This window comes from Octodon degus, unplaced genomic scaffold (assembly GCF_000260255.1).
Source record: "Octodon degus isolate 3935 unplaced genomic scaffold, OctDeg1.0 scaffold00096, whole genome shotgun sequence".
Lineage (NCBI taxonomy): Eukaryota > Metazoa > Chordata > Mammalia > Rodentia > Octodontidae > Octodon > Octodon degus.
The window spans coordinates 2,799,125-2,817,098 of record NW_004524672.1 but is presented as its reverse complement, the minus strand read 5'-3'; the positions used below and the strand labels follow the sequence as shown (position 1 = coordinate 2,817,098).

The 17,974-nt window shown below is 35.1% G+C and overlaps 1 protein-coding gene across 1 annotated transcript in view; it reads left to right on the top strand.

Annotated features, from left to right (window-relative positions):
• Nyap2 (neuronal tyrosine-phosphorylated phosphoinositide-3-kinase adaptor 2) overlaps window positions 1-16,218 on the top strand; it is a 299,448-nt gene extending 283,230 nt beyond the window's left edge. Inside the window, exon 6 of the mRNA XM_004638151.2 lies at window positions 15,991-16,218. Within this exon, the coding sequence (XP_004638208.2) occupies window positions 15,991-16,218 (228 nt within the window). The remainder of the gene's footprint in view (window positions 1-15,990) is intronic.
• Window positions 16,219-17,974: the final 1,756 nt, after the last annotated feature.

Sequence of the window (17,974 nt, the reverse complement as noted above, 5' to 3'; positions counted from 1 at the left end):
CTGTTTCCAATCTTTACACAATTTCATACAGGTATTAGCAATGAGTAGGTGATTTAGAACTGAAAGGAGATTCACCTACTGTTATCTAGCAAAAAAGTAATATTGTTATTTTAATTGCAATTATTCACTACTTGGACACATTGTCCTATCTATCTATCTATCTATCTATCTATCTATCTATCTATCTATCTATCATCTATCTTACTGAGGATTAAACTCAGGGCCTTCACGCTGAGTTACACCTCCAATCATTTTTATTTATTTATTAAAAACAAAAACATTTTGGGCAGAATCTTCCTATGTCACCTCATTACTCAGGGCACACTCAAGTTTATAATCTTCCTGCCTCAGCCTGTCAGATGGCTGGGATTACGGACAGACACCACCATGCCCAACCTAGTGACTTCTTTAAACAGGAAGCCAGGAAGCACATAAAGTGAAAAGAACTACGTTTGTGAGACAACTGTTTGACATTAAAACCAGTGAAATCTTTTGAGTGTTTGCCTGTTAGAAGCAAGGAAGGTGATCGTGTAACGGAGGCGGGTATCCAGTTTTTCCTTGTATAAGTCATACCACATTTCACCTGTTTATCTTTTTAAGTTTCATTTTATCATCTAAAAAATAGCAAGAAAGTATACTTAGTCTATTAAGCTTAATTGGTTAGGCTTATAATACATGCTCTGTTCCCATAGAGTGCTTGGATCATGGTTATATGAAATTAATCACCGTATCTAGTATTATTATGTCACTGATGTAATTATGACTATTATATAGATTTCCACTGTTATTCACTCCAAAGTCATGTAATCAAACATGCATATAATGGATCAACTTGTTTTAAAATGTTTGACGTTATTGCACAAAATTTTGAACTCACACATTTTACATTAATCACGAATCTCAAGACGTGGGATTTTTTAGCTTTCGATCTTTTTTTTCTTGAGTGACATTATTGACATATTCTTACATCAAGAACAAATTAGCTATTAAATAAAACTGATTTTAAAATTTTATTTTTAAGTAGTATGGCAACTATAAGTCATCTGAGAAGTGGCAAAATTGAACCACGTATCTCTAACATTCACGCATATGTGTGCGTATGCATATGAGTTCCTGTATACGTAGTGAGTGTATGCAGGATAGATGTATTTGTAATAATTAGCCAAGACAAATATTTAACTCCTCCTTCCCAAAGTTTCATTGCTTCTCTACTTGATTTTCTTTAATGTATTTGGTACAGCGTCTCACTAGGCAGCTTGGACTCATAGTGATCCTCCTATCTTCAGCCTCCCCAGTACTGGGATCACAGGCATGTGCCACCACACCAGGCCTGGGTGGCAGGCTCAGCGAGCCTTGGGGCAGGGCCAGCATGACATCTGGGACCAAGGTTTAAACCCCAGTCCCTTCAGGCTCTTGCCTGAGCAAGTGCTTAGTCCACTAAGCTATCTTGCTGGCTTCTCTACATATATGCTGCTCTTTATAAATAGGCAGAGAATGCAAAGTGCCCACACTTGGGGGGATGTTTCTGAGTCACTTTGATTTACATTAAGTTCATGCCATGTTTTACTCAGCTTCTATATTTCTTAAACTCAGAGTCACCTAGGAAGCCTGATAAAACTGTGGACTCCTGAATCTGATTTTCTCCAGATCTATAGTCAGAGTAAGATTAAAGAAGCACTGGTCCATCACAACTCAGTGTAGGCTGAAAAACCAAGAATGGATGCCCAGTATTTGAAAAAAGGCATGTTCCTGGTTATAGAACCCCCAGGGTGCAACTCTTGTGGTGTTGAAGGCTGAGTCTCAGGTAAATGCCATCTGTTACTCATAAATCTGAGGAAATATATTTTTAAATCTTGTACAATTGGAGATATTGTTGAAAATGGTGATCCAAAATGTAATGAAATCATTCATTGAATCAAAGACTTCAAAAATATACTTTTATTGAAAATACACAGGAAGCATTACACATGTAGTCATCTATTTGTTTATTCATTCAGCTATTTTATAAACATTATTACATACTTCCCCTATACTGGAGGCCAAGGGGGTGAAGACTAAGAAGAGAGGCCCTGTCTTCCAAATGCACAGTCTACTGAGCGTAGAGGAGCTTCTATTTTTAATAGTGTTGACTTCTTAGTAGAAATCAAATTATTATGTTCAACGCTCTGAACAAACCTGGGGTTTTATAATTTTCATTTGAATGAATACAGAAACAAGGTCTCAGAAAGGTTAAGTAATTAGTTCCAAGTTTCACAACTAATAACTGGTACAAACATGCCATCATATCCTTGTTATCCATTTTGTAATGACTTCTAAAGAAGTAGAAAAGGAAACACATAGATAGACACAAATAGGGTTATTATTAAATAACAAATAGTATAGCAAGAAAATTCGGAATAAATTTAATTGTCACTGCTTAGTATGGTAGTTGAAACCTATGCCCTGCCTTGATAATGACTTAAGATATGGTTTTCACTTTGAGAACAGCCCATTATTGAATTGAAAGCTTAGGCTCTTTGAACATTACAAGCAGAGAAAATGAGCAACAGATGTTAACTTGAAATGCTTTATAGTGATGCCAATTTGAGAGACATTAATTCATACCTTTCCAACCTCTTAAAAAGCAAATTTTACATAATTGATGATACAAGAAAGCATAGATAAATACAAACAAATGGTATAGATGGCCTAAAATACAATATATTGTATTTTTCATTAAGTTCTGGGCTAGGTGATCTGATATTGTCGGGGGGTTGGGATTCAGATTGAGAAAAGATGGGCCGGAGTCAGTAGTCACCCATAATTCTACATTGCTAAGATACTCTGAAATCGAATTTCTCAGTTTGGCAATGTATCTGTGTATCAAAATCAAATACAGATATGAGAAGCAAATACTGAAAATCTGGTGCATGATTCAGGTGTAAACTTGTCTAGTAATCCTGATATAAAGCATGCATTCTAAGTCAACACATTAGCAGATTAGAAAGAATTGCAAGAAAAACAAAACTAATCATAGATTACATTTAAGGATGGAAAAAATGCAGGTGAGAAAACTATGAAAGGGGCTGGGGAGATAGCTCAGTCGTGTAAGTGCCTGCAAGTGCAAGGTCCTGAGTTCAACCACTGGTAGTGAAAGAAAGAAAGAAAGAAAGAAAGAAAGAAAGAAAGAAAGAAAGAAAGAAAGAAAGAAAGAAAGAAAGAAAAGAAAAAAGCAAAAAACAAAGAAAAGATAGTAAAAGAAAACTATAAAAATCCTTAAAGTTATACTGAAAGTGTTTATTATTTCAACTAACATATTCAAAGTCTAAAATCTAAGGCTGTTTTATATGTAATCTTTAATTCTCATAGCATCTCAAGCAACAAAGCAAGATATTCAACTTACACATCATTGAATTAATATTGAAACTTGAAGGTCACATTCAGGCCAATGGAGTTGAAATTTTTCTCTTCTTGGTTTGATATTGCACCATGTTGCAGTTCAAATAACTTCATTCTGCCATGTATGTCTAAGAAAAGACAAAAAAGGTGAGGAGCGGTTGCGTGTGCTGGTACTTGGGAGGCTGAGGCCGAAGGACCACTGTGCACTTAATGCTAGTCTGGGCTACATGGTGAGTTTGGAGCCACTGTGAACTACATCACAAGACCTTGTCTCAAAAAACAAGCACAGAAACAGTACAGATTTGTTATCCTAGTCCTACCTTCATACTTTTCAAAGCTGCATAAATGGGGTTGATCAATAATTGTAAGTCCACATGGATTATTGAACTATGCCTTTGTGAGCCATTCTTTGCTATTTGCATCTATAGTTCTAAAACAGATATTGATTTTTTGTACTTATGCATTTTAATCACTATTTATTAATAGTCTCTTAGGCGTGACAAAGCTCTCACATTCCACCATCATCCTCATGAAGCTTAGGTTTCACCATATATTATCAGCATTTTTATTGGCTACATGAGTGCTGGAATGTGATTGTATTTTTCTTCTTTTATTAACACATTTATTACATTAGTGCACACTGTTTTTACAGACCGTCAGGCATCTTTGTGGCATTTTATACGTGCGTATAATATATTCTGAACATATCCATCCCCACATCTCCCTCCTTTCAACCTCTTCTACCTCCCTTCAACTTATCTAATAGTTTCCATTCTACTTTCATGCCACTTTAAATTTTTTTTTTTCATTTCACATATTAGGGAAGGTGTGTGAGCATGACCTGAGTTTGGCTTCCTTTGATTTACAGAATGATCATCAGTTCCATCAGTCTTCCTGAAAAGGGCATGATTTGGTTTTGCTGAAGGCTGACTAAGTCCGCATTGTATACACGTACCACATTTTCTTGATCTCTTCACCCTTGATGTTTTGCTAGACTGCTTCTATTCTGTGGCTATTGTCAACTGTGCTGCAATTCATGTGGAGATGCCAATATTTGAAAAATAGACTGACTTTAATTCTTTTTATGTATACCAAGGAATGGTGTAGTGCAATTATATCATGGTTCTATTTTTTTTTTTTATCTTTTTTTACTTTATTTTATCAGTGTTTTGTTGTTTGCTGAATTGTTTTTTATGAGAGGTTTTATGTTTGTTTGTTTTTGGTGCTGAGGACCAAAACCAGGGCTTCCAGCTTGCTAGGCAAGCATTCCACCGCTGAGGCAAATCTCCAGCCCCTGTTTTTATTTTTTTGAGGAACCTCCATATGATTTCTACAGCGTCTGTACTAAAGTGCATCCCAACCAACAGAATATCAAGTTTCTTTTTCTTCTGCATTCTAGATATCATTTATTATTTTTGAAAATATTATTTTTTTTCGGAACCGGAGATGGAACTCAGACCCTTGAGATTGCCAGGGAAGCGCTTATTCTACTGAGCCATCTCCCCTGCCCCTTAAAAATATTCTTGCTAATAGCCATTTTGACTGAGGTAAGATGAAATTCTTTTCTTAAATTTGTTTTTTTCTTTACCAGTTAATTGGTTAATTAATTAATTGATTAATTTGGTTCAGTGTCTTGCTAGGCAGCTCAGACTTGTAGTGATCTTCCTGTCTCAGCGCCACCTTGCCGGATTTCGATGGCTGGCGCTTCACACACTGCGGGATTCTGGGCTCCGCACTGCAAGCGGTACTGGCAACAAAGCCTGCGTCCTTGTGCTTGCTAGGCAGGCGCTTAGCCCACCAAGCTATCCCTGCAGCCCGAGATGGAATTCTTAGTGTAATTTTGACTTGTGATTCCTTGATGTTTAAAGACGCTAAATATTCTTTTTCATATAATTATTAGCTGTTTGCGTTTCTTCCTTAGAGAACTGTCTGCCTTGTTTATCTGCCCCTTGTGATTATATGATATGGTCTTCCGGAGTTAAATTTCCCAAGTTATCTATGTATTCATGATATTAATCTGCTGTTGGAAAATAGCTGATGAAGATTTTTTCTTATTCTGTAAATCTTTATTGTTATTTCCTTTGTTCTGCAGAAACTTGAATTTTATGCAGTTGCATTTGCTGATTCAGTTATTTTACGAGTTCTTGTAGCTCTATTCAGAAAGTCATTGATTGTGCCTATATTTGGAATTATTTTCCCATGTATTTTCTTCTAGCAGTGTCAGAGCTACAGGCCCTGCACTCAGACCTTCAATCCATTTGGAGTTAATTTTGTGTAAGGCAAGAAATAGGAATTCATTTTCAATTTTCTGCATATTAAAAGTTGATTATCAATCTTCACACCACCATTTTTGAAAAAATTATCTGTTTTCAAATCTACATTTTGATATTCTTTGTCAAGAATATTATGGCTATATCTATGTGGGTTTATTTTTAGGTGCTTTGTTCTATTTCTTTTGGTCTAACACTGTGTTCTAATGTCCCTATCATAATGCTCTATTTTTTATAATGACTTTGTAGTATATTAAAATTTGTTATTCATTTAATATAATGTGCTTTGCTTTTTATGCTCAGAATTCTTTTTATCTATTCAGGGTGTTTTATGCTTTCATATGAATTCTAGAATTTTTTTCTAGTTGTGTGAAGAATGACATTAATATTTTGATGAAGGTTGATTTGAATTCATAGGTCACTTTGGATAATAAGGCCATTAATAACATCAATTCTACTGACCCATAAACATAGGAGCTCTCTCTATCTTGTACTATCTTCAGTTTTTTTCTTTAGTGTTTCACAATTTTCACTGTAGAGAATATAATCTCTTTGGTTAGGTTAACTTCTAAGTTTTTTTTTAAATTTTATATCTTGTTTTATTTTGAAGCCATTGTGAGTGGAGCTGTTTTCCTGATTTCTCTGCCCATGAGTTTGTTGTTGATGCATAGAACAGCTATTGAGTTTTAATGTTGACTTTCTATGCTGATACTTCGTTGAATTTGTTTAAGAGCTCTGAGTCTTTTGCTTGAGTCTTTAGGGTCTCCAAAGAATAGGATAATATTTGAAAAGAAGGACAATTTGGCTTCTTTCTTTCCCATTTGTACTTCTTTCATTCTTTTATTTTGTTTAAAAACTGTGGCTAAATTTTCAGGCGCCATATTGAATAGAAATGATGAGAGTAAACTTTTTTTTTTGCATTAGTTTCGTCAAGGATTTTACTGAAATTTGTAGGAGCTTTATTCTGTATCTCTTTGATTTTCATCCTTGATGCTATGAATGATGTGCATTGCCTTTATTGATTTTCTATATTCAACCAACCTTGAATCCCTGCAATGAAATCAAATTGCTTATGATATATGGGCTTTTCAATATGTTTTTGAATTAGACTTAGGGGTGTTTTATTAAGGACATTTATGCTTACATTAGTGAAAATATGGTTTACAGGTTTTTTTTTGTGTTTTTCCTTGTTATTTTACTTCGTGATCATGATTTTAGCATCAGGGAGGTATCGGCCTTGTAGGATGTGTTTAGAAGCAATCCTTCCCTTTCTGTTTCCTAGACTACTTTGAGGAGCATTCCTGCTACTTATTCCAACATTTGGAAATATTCATTAGAGAATTTGTTTACTCCTGGTCTTTACTGGAAGCATCTTTTTCATACTTCAAGCTCATTGTTTGTTATTGATCTGTTCGTATTTTTAATATCATCTTGGTTGCATTTTGGTAGGTCTTATGATCGTATAAATTTACCTATTTCCTCCAGAGTTTCCAAATTATTGGAATATAGACTTTCAATATATTTCCTAATGATCCTCTGGGTTTCCATGGTGTCTGTTGTAATGATCAATTTTCATCTGTAATTGTATTTATTTAGAATGTTTCTTATTTTGATTAGCTTGGGTAAGGGCTTATTAGCGTTATCATTTCAGAGAATCAACTCTTTCATCCCATGAACTTTCACATTGTTCTGTTAGGATGTATTTCATTAATTTCAGTGCTCATCATTGTATCAGTTCTATGGAGCATGAGTTGGACTATTCTTGTTTTTCTTTTACTGTGGCATACATCATTAGGTTTTTTATTTGAGATTTCCCTTATTTTTAAAAAATATAGTTACTTATAACTAAACCCTTACATGTTTTACTTTCATTTTTGATTCTGAGAGTGTTTCAATTTCTCTGAGTTTTTTTTTAAAGAGGCAGTAATCATTCCAAAGAGAGTTGCTGAACTTTCCAGTATCTGCATAGACTCTACTTCTTCTTGCTGTTGATTTCAAGTCTTATGCACTATGATTTGATGACGCAAGAGATCATTTTAGCTTCTTTGCATCTTTAATGCTAACATTAAATTTAATAATTTAATATTTTATCACTTTATGGAAGATTCTTGATCTCATGAAAAAAATGTGGTTTCTGAATTGGGATTAAGTATTTCGTAGATTTCTGTTAAGTCCTTCTCATTTATGGCATATTTTCATGATGATCTTTCCTTGATAACTTTTTATCTGAATAGTCTATCATCTACAGATAGCATTGGAGTACTGAAGGTACCCATTATTATCACATTGGAATCTAGTTGTTCCTTTATTGTCATGTAATGTTTATCTTATAAGATTGGGTTCAGTGATACTCAACACATATGTGTTCATAATTATGATCTATCCACATTGGCTGGTTGCTTTCACCAAGATGTAGGGATCGTTTTTGTGTCTTCAGACTAATCGTGGATAGATATCTGCATTGTCAGAGCAAATATAGTTTCTCCTGTTTGCTTTCAGGTTACACTTACAAAGGGGCTGTTGCAATTCTTCTCTCCTCCCACTGGACAGGATTACGCTATATGAATAGTAAACCTTGCGGGCTTTCACTACCAGGACAAGCCAATCAACAGTACCTTCTGTCCCTCAGGGCTGTATTCATTTCAGAAGATTTTGCAATTTATTTCCTTCTGGGAGCCAGTGAGAGCCCAACAAGCCTCCTGGTGTGAGGGCTGGGGGTGCTGTTGTGTGTGCTGTACTCACTGGAGAGGTCACCCTGTTGGTGCAGAAGCTCTGAGCACAATCATGCCACTGTCACATCTAGCCCCTGCAAAGTCACACGTGGCCAGTCTTACTCTTCACTCAGAGGGTAGGGTTGCCAATCCCTGGGCCCAACCCAGACCCAGCTCCTTACTGCATGTCTATACCATCGTCATATTGATAATCAAAATACAGTGGTACTGAGATGCCTTTGTAGCTGTCTAACATATAAATTATTTCTAAGTGACCCTTAGAACAGGCCATAGCCATTCCCAGAAATAAAAACAAAACACTTTTCCTACTTGTCTTATGATCACTCAAAATGCTGGTGAGATGATAACTAATAAAGTGATGTATTAGCGAATATGCTGACAAATGCAGGTGATTATAACACTTCTGTCTCTATAGTATATCAATTTCAAAAGGTTTATTAAGGGCTACAATTATTGTCTACAGATTTGAAAGTTAACTACTTCCTCCAAAAATATAATTGGAAAAAAGGACATAGCACATTATTCACTAAAATTGAGGTGAGAGATCTCCAAGTAATTTTTTTTTTTACTTTTATATTGTCATCAAGTGACAGTGTCCAGGTAACTCAGAAATAGCTGAAGTTTTATTAAGAGAAGGGGGCTGACCTTGCATTAAATCTGATTGAGGGAATTCAACTTAGGGTGCCAACTTCATTTCTTTAGTCATAACCTACTTTTCACTATGGTGATGGAATTATAAAATGTGTAGTCAACATGGCCAAATAATTTATCTAAATTAATAGCCAGAATTGATTTCAAGTTTAGTTCTCATCATTCCTGGTTTATTTAATGAGCCAAGGCTGATATGAAAAATATGTATGCCCGTGTGGATCAATGCTCTTCATTTTGTTTTATAGCTCTTTTTATAGTACCAATATTGATACTATCCTTTTTATGTCTTCCATCAGACAATTCTAAAGGATAATTATTTTAAGGGTCAACTGGCCATTCACTTAGTTGAAAGTATATTTAAGAAAAAAATGTGATGGCAAGGGCCAGAGAGATCGCACTGTGGACTAAGCGCCTGCTTAGGCAGGCACAGGGACTGGTGTTCAATCCCCAGAAGCACATGCTCCATGGGCCCCACCCGCAGGTGCCCTGAGACTTCTAAGGAGACTGGGCATCATGGCTCATGCGTATAGTCCCAGTGCTGGGAAGGCTGAATAGAGGAGGATCACTATGAGTCCAAGCAGTGTAGTCAGACCCTGTACCAAATAGATTAAGAAAGAAAGCAAGAAAGCAAGAAAGAAAGCAAGAAAGCAAGCAAGCAAGCAAGCAAGACAGAAAGAAAGAAAGAAAAAAGAGATAATGGGGCAACAGCAGATTGATCCAGTAGCTGCTCATTATAATGGAAATAAGTGGACAATTAACAAATTTCATACTTGATTTATCAATTAAAATTATTTTTCTCAATTTTACAAATCTAGCATGCCATTGACTTGAGCTTGTGAAATAATCTATTCATAATAATAAAATGGTTAGTTATTATTTCATTAGATTCTTCATTTTTCTTTATAGTTCTAGAGTATTAATGTTTTTCTGTAATTTTTTCTATTAATAGATTTCAAACATTTTACAGGTTGCAAGCCAAATAATTTCTGTCACACCTACTCAACACTTTAGATAATATGCCAATAAATAAGCATATTAATATTTCAAAACCTTTTTTACATGCATTGCCATTGAAATTTCACTTAATTTTCATATGTCACTAAATATGGTTTCTTTGATTTTTTCCAATTGAATTATTTTAAAGTTTTATTTATGGCCTGTAGAAATTCAGGCTGTGGGCTATGTTTGAGAGGTGGGTTGTGGTTTGCCAAACCCAGCTCACTGATATGAAAATCTGTCTAAACATTTCATGGAACCAATGTATTTATTTTTTCTGTATGTCTTATTAACAAACAACCAACTTCTCAGCCCCCTAAGATAGTGGGACAGAACTTGCCTGAGAAGAGCAATAGCCCTTGGCTAACCTCAAGGCTTCTAAGGAGTCCTACAGGTGGGGAGAGCCTAGTGTTCAGGGTCTGGCTGCCTCCCACATTCCTGAAGGAGTTGTTCTGTGCCACACAATGGTCATGTTCTTCTCCCTCATGCCTCACTTCTGCCCACGGTCTCCTGCTGAAACTTTCTGTGGAGTAAAGAGAAAAGTCCTAGGAACCTTGATTATTTCACATTCCTTTTTGGCCAGGGTAAAGCTGACAGCGCCTACATGTGTCATAAGAACTTTCCATATCACAAACTATCCAGATTGACTAAATTGACAAAGACCAATGAAGGACTGATAGCTTATTTGCCCCTGATCATGCAAAAATTGGTATTGATTGTTGTGCCTATTGTTGAAGAAACAAAATTATATTCATAAAGTTTGAGATTTGCTACTGAATTTAATTCTGTTGCAGTGGGCTGGGGAGACAGCTCAGTAGAATAAATGCTTGCTTGGCTAGCACAAGGTCCTGAGTTCAATCCCCAGTGCCCCCACCCAAATAAAAAGAATTCTGTTGCAGTCAGCAGTGTACTGGCTGAACATTGCATCCTGTCTCCTAAGTCTTTGATTCTTTGGTAAATTATATTTTTCACATGCTAATTGATGAGGGATGGAAATAAAAATAGATATGAGAATTCTATTCTCATGTCATTTGTAAAATTAAAATACTTAAGTGGTTACCACAGAGTATCTTTTTGTCTTCATGATTTATATACTTTGGAACAATAACAATTTTAAGTATATATTATAGAGATGAGTTATTTTACCACACTGCTATTTTTCGTATTTGAAGAAAATATAATTGTACTCTCAGGAAATACTCAATTTTTTCCCAAGAGAAAGTAATTACTGAGGTGAATAAAAATCCCCTTTTCAATATGCAGCTTCTCATGATTCCAGAAGAATCTATGATCTTTAGCACTTGACAAGCTGTATGTAGTTCACTGCCTCCCACAGCTATATGAAGTGTGGTGTATGTAATGCTGTATGTAATATCCATACAAAAACATACTAATGAATTGTTTTTCAGTATACATATAGCATACATGAATTATGTATCAATCAGTACTTGTATAATGTTTATGGAATGTTCAGAGATAAATGTTATTTTATTGTCATCCAACTAACAATACCCTAATCATATCATCTAACATGTTTCATAGAAAAATGAACGAGCTAAGCTCACATGGAAAGAACACATATTTGATTTTTTAAAAACATGTGTCATCTAATTTTTAAAGTTTCAAAGAGTGTGTAACCACAGCCATTGTCTCTAATTTTATTTTCTTAGAATACTATGGTTCATTCGTCACAACTAATGAATTAATATTGATGCATTATAACCTTTTGTCTTTTTGAGACAGGGTCTCATTATGTCATTCAGGTTGGCCTCGAATTTACTTTGTAGCCCAGGCTGGTCTTGAACTCACAACAATCCTCCTGCCTCAGTCTCCTGAGTAGTGAAATTACAGGCTTGCATCATCATGCCTGGCTGATACATTATAATTAACTAAGGTTCACACTTTATCTTAATTTTCTCAGCTTTTATCTAAATACCTTTGTGTGCCCCACTGTCCCTTCTAGGACAGCCCATATATTAGGTTTGGTTGTGGAGTCTCCTTATACTTCTGTAGATGGTGAAAGTTTTCAGACTTTATTTTAGTTGACCTTGACAGTATTCAACAGTAGCAACCTGGTATTTTGTAGAATGTTTCTCCATTTGGATTTCCCTGTTGTATGATGTTTAGACCAGAGGCGTGGGAATTTGCAGGAGAAAGAAGGCAGAGGTCAAGTGCCACTATTCATGTCCCTTTATACCAAAGACATCTACTGACAACAAGACCTGTCACTGCTGAAGGTGATGTTTGTCATGTGCCTTTTCTACTTGGGTTGTTCTTACAAAAGATCAAACTTGGCAGTTAGTAACCAGGAGGAAGTTATTCCTTACAGTTCTCAGCCTAGGAAGATCAAGGGCAGACCCAGGACGGATGAGTTCAGGTGAGGCCCTCTTCTGGGTTATAGATCTCCAGCTTCTTGCTTGTCCTCATAGTGGAAGAAAAGGAAGAACTGCCTCAAACCTCCTCTATGAGGTCACTAATCCCATGATATAAATACTTCCTGATAGTCTCACCACAGCACAGGTCAGAAGCCTAGCACGTGAATTTTGTGAGGGCACTGAGACTCAGCCTGTAGAATATGTTTCTCTACCATAAAGTTACTCCTCTTTCCTACACTATACTCTTCTGTAGTATATGTGAGGCCAAAATGATCACTACACCATACTCTTTGACAAGTATTTACTATACAACTAACACGCAGGGGTAGAGGTATTTCACTTCCTTGACAGGACATTTCATTTTATTTTATTTCCAAGAACCTAATAATATTCAAGAATATTATCTCTGAATCATATTAATATAGATATATTGTCCAAAATATGTGTATTCACAATAATTGAACATTTGTCTTATAGTCATTTTCCAGGTCTATATATATGTTCTTTTGTATAGCAACATAATGAATATATTTCACTTATTGTTAAGAAATGGCCATTAATTACAGGATTTGGTTTCAAATTAGTTGCTAGAGTAGATCTTCAAAGTTCTTTCCACTGCCAGGGGAGATGGAACATAATTTTACAACCGTATTCTAGTAAGACAGTGAAAAATGTTGTTTAAAAATCCAGGAAAGTGATGAAATCTTTTATGGATCTATTTTAATGTACTTCATATAAGTACTGAACATACTGTTTGTGATGTTGAAAACAAAGAATATTATTTTGTAGTCATGCATACTGATTTGCACCTAAAAATGCTAAAATATTAAGTAACAAATGATCTAATGATCACATAGACAGGTAAGAAAAATGTGAATGTATTAGTGGTGGTACAAGATATATTGTCTTACAGAAGTTCAAAGGTTTTTCCATTTCACTGATGTGTAAATAAAATAAGATTTTTCTAAGATTATCTGGAGAGTTTTTCAAAGAGGCAACAAAGCCTGTTCAATGAAGGTAGCTTCTATTGAATTCATAAAATTTTACTGAAAACCTATAAATCGGTTTTGTATGCTGAGCCTTCTGAGATGAATGAGATTAAGTGATGTCCTCTGATAATTCTTTGTTATCACTTCCATTATGATAATTGATAGTCACTCAATAAACTGCATTTGTACTTCCACCAAAATAGAGTTACTGTATTTTATTGTATAGATTATCCTGTTATGAAAGCCTTTCAAATAATTTCTGAGCTGCTTTGGCTTTCTCCTCTGCAGCAAAGTTGTTTGTTAGATGAACTCAACACTGAGTATTTATTTCTGAACCGAATGCTCTTATCACGATCCTGGGCTTGGGATCAGGAGACATCCAAAGGTATATCCATAGCCCATCATTTCAAGGCACTTTGTATCACGTTAGGTATTTCTAAGATATTTCTCTAGGAATGTCACTGTTTGCTTCTAAGTCTAGACTATTGATTTTCACTGTTAATTAATAAGCATTTTTATTCACTTACAAAGCCATAAATGTATGTGTGTTGGTGTAGCACCGAGAAACGATAATACAAACAATAGCTATTATTATGTGTGTCTTGGTACTCACTAGCTGGATCCAGAAGGCAGGAGGAGTACCAAACCTAAGACAAAACTATCAGTATCAACAACTCGGGCTGACTGCAGGCTGAAAGTGAGCTAGGAACTCATCCCTACCACCAAGTTCTGGCTTTCCTATGAAGTACCAATTGAGTGAAGAACACCAGGCCAAAACGTTTGCCTCAAGATGTGTTGAGTACAAAACTGACTACCAAGGTGTGCTGTAATCTCTAAATAAAATTCAGTGGAGTGAATATACTTTTGTAGAAAAAAAAAATACTGGCTATGGAGTCAGACGAACCTGAGGATTATTTTCCTCTCATTTGCTAAGCTTTCTGAAACTTGGTTTTCTAGTCATGATGGGTAGATAAATCCTAACTTTCAGTGCAGGAGGAAGGATTTAATAACACATCTGAAGTGCTTCATCCACGTTCCAGACAAGAGTGTCGGTACAGAAGACTCCTTGGTGTTTGGAATAAAATGACTCGGTATGATACTGTACTGTTTTTAAGATAAGCTGACCTTCATATCCCATCATCTCATTTCACATTAATTGCTTAAAGTGAGATATTATCAGAAAGTTATTCAGATAAGTTTCTCAAGAAACCAAGTGACCAGGAGAAATTTAACACATTCTGGATCTGAATCCATTTCTACCATTAGGTCTTCCTTTTCCTTAGTGCATTAGGGATAATGAGAATTCACTCAGCAACCCACCACCACCACCACCACATAACTTCTTACTACTTTAATTTCCTCATTTACACATTAATGGTATTACACTAATTTATCTTTCAAATTCTTTTCAGTTTCTACACTCATTGAAAGGCAATGAATGGTAGTTTTTAAAGGTATGAATGGATTGTTAGCTTCAAATCTTGACTTTTCCCTCATTGACTGTAAACTTGGGCAACTTATCCAGTTCCTATGTTATTTCATTTATCAGTATGGGTATATTTGCAGTATTTAATTTAGAGCATTATTGTGAGGAATATGTGAATTAAATCATTCAAAGAACTTGGCATGGGATCTGATGTAGGGCAAACAATTGATAAGTACATGCTTTCATCATCCTGAAATTATGATGCCAATTTTAGTGACTTCATGTGAGCTATTTTAATCCTGTAAAGCATAGTGTGTTTTTTCAAACAATTAAATGTAAGCTTCTTTATCTTGTCTTTTTTATGTGATAGATTCATTTCAAAGACAGCTACTTGTGGACTCAGTACCATGACATTTGGGAGCAGTTTTTGCTGTCCAAAAATACATGTATATGTGTCAATATAGAGTGATTTTGTCTGATATTCCAATTGACCTGATAAATCTTTCTTTTTTAAGCTTTTGGAACTAATTAGGAACTTTATTAATGTGATTTTAGAGGCCAATGATTTTAATTTAGATGTTTGCTGAAGCATCCAAAAATATAATAAAATATTTTCCCAAAGAATCATGTAAGTGTTTGCATTCCAGACATATGGTACACAATGAAATCATTTTAGCTGAAAGAGCTATTAAGACTATTTATCCTACTACATGCTATTTATAAACAAGCCTAAGTGACTAAAATGCATTTTGTGAAAGAAAATGTGCATTAACAGCATTAAATATATCGTATGCATATCAGACTTCATTGAAAAATAATTTCAGTGATTGAATTTAGACACACATGAATAACACAATGGAACCAGAGTGAAAATCATAGACAGATTTTGGTAAATTGTTGGAAAGGGTAGAATAAAATGTTATATTTCTATATTATAAGGTTTTTGAATATATCAAAATATTTATGCCCTAGTTATGATTAAATAACATCATGATGATTACTATTTTAAATGCAAAGTTTCTGTGCTTTCAGTTTTCTGTTACATTTCTCAATTCATTTTAAAAACTTTTAAAGGATGTATAAAAACAGCTAAGCAACTAATAGGATAGTGCAAAAAAAATTCTTTCATTCCATTTTTTTTTCCTTCTGTATCCACTCTTTCTTTTCTGCTAGGTGGCATGCATGCAGTGGTTTCATGGAGACCATACAATGCTTGAGATGATTGAGAAAAAGCGTTGCTTATGCAAGGAAATAAAAGCTAGACAGAAAACGGAAAAGGGCCTTTGCAAACAGGATAGCATGCCTATCCTGCCCAGCTGGAAGAAGAACGCAGGCGCGAAGAAGTGCAGCCCTCCACCCTACTCTAAACAGCAAACAGTATTCTGGGACACTGCCATATGAGTGTGCACAGGACACGGGACTCCACACCACCTGAGAGGAAGAGGGAGGTCGACTGGGTCACGTGGTATCTAATTGTTGCATACCTTCTCTGTGGGAGTGCATCGCCACAAGGAACTCTGCCTACTTGTGTCAAGTTCAAGATGAAATGTGTGTGTCCTTGAAATCAAGGCACATTTAATTTATCCCAGATTATTTTGAATCCAGAAGATATTAAATTGTAAATATTTTACTAGTTTATGGGTGACACCTGAACCAATACACACTATACGTATATAAATTACAGAAATAATCAAGTTTACTATATGATATAATTTTGGTATTAACTGGTTTGTTATCTCTTTTATATGTAATTCCTTGATGCCTTTTATTATTAATTTTTGCATTTAGAAACCTTTTCTTTCTTCTCCTCCCCATATATGGCTTCTGTATAAGAGCTCACAGCTATAAATCATATTCAGCTACATAATATATGATCTGGTGCTAGTAATGTAGAAGTTGAATGTCATATTCATTAAGAACATTTGCTACTTTTTAAGGTTTTAAGATTTTGACAAAAAATAAATGCAAATATGATGCTAATTTGGATGATCAGGTGATACAGACATCAACATTCCTGCTACATGGGTTTCATAAAATGTCCTCTCCAGTATCTCCTTGGTTATACTAAACAATGATTAGTCAGACGGTAGAGAATGTTGGGAGGACATTTCCTTCAGAAATGACTTTAGGGATATGTGTCCTTGCACCATGGATCTGATGGGCGGAGACCAGGGTTCACTGTGACAATGGAAAGAACAAGAAATCAAAGGCACCCCGGCATGACTGCATGCAAGAGGGTGACAGCAGGAGCAGTGCAGTCACCACTGTCACAGTTCTCAAGTAACATTTCACATACATAACTTTCCCCTAGAGGAAAAAAGAAACATTCAACTAGACCAGCTTACCTATTTTAGTGCACTACATGCCAATCTTTCTCAAAATTTAAGTCCATTAATGGAAAAGTGTTTCTTGCTATTTTTTCAAACTCGTTATTACATATTTGGGTCATAATCCGCGCATAACCCTCATATCAATTCTTGTTGATCATGACTCCATGACCAAAGAATTATGATCACTTCTTTTTTTTTAAATATTTTTTCAAGGAAGAAACAGGAAATACAGGGGATAGAGGATAAGGTGGATTCAATTTTATGTGGTGATGAAATTTAAGTTTAAAATAATTCTATATATCTTTTAAAAGTAACTTAGTGGAATATAAATATTGCCACAGATAAATACAAAGGAAACTATTACATATATTTTATATATTTAAATTACTATTTATGCTTCCTAAAATTGACAGTATGTGATTCTTTGTTCACAATCAATTTAGTATTATATTTCTGAAAGAAAAATGTGTGTGTCTGAAGTTATTGTTACAGTAGTTTTCCATGTGAGGGTATTGACAGCAATAGTACTGTGCTGCTCAATAAAACCAAATATGACAGGAAGTAGAGGATTTTTGTAATCTATATTGATAAAAAAACCTAGCAATGCTTTATCAGTAAGAGTTCCTTTCAAGAGCCTTTGAAATGTTAAAAACATAATTTTGTAATGTTTTATAATTAATGTATATTTTGATGTCCAGCTAGAATTCTGAAAGACTAAGGAACAAGGTAAGTGGGAGCATGTGTATGTCGTGTGTGTGTGTGTGTGTGTGTGTGTGTGTACTTCGTGGGAGAATTGTATACATAAAAAGCTTACTGAAGTTTTAGGT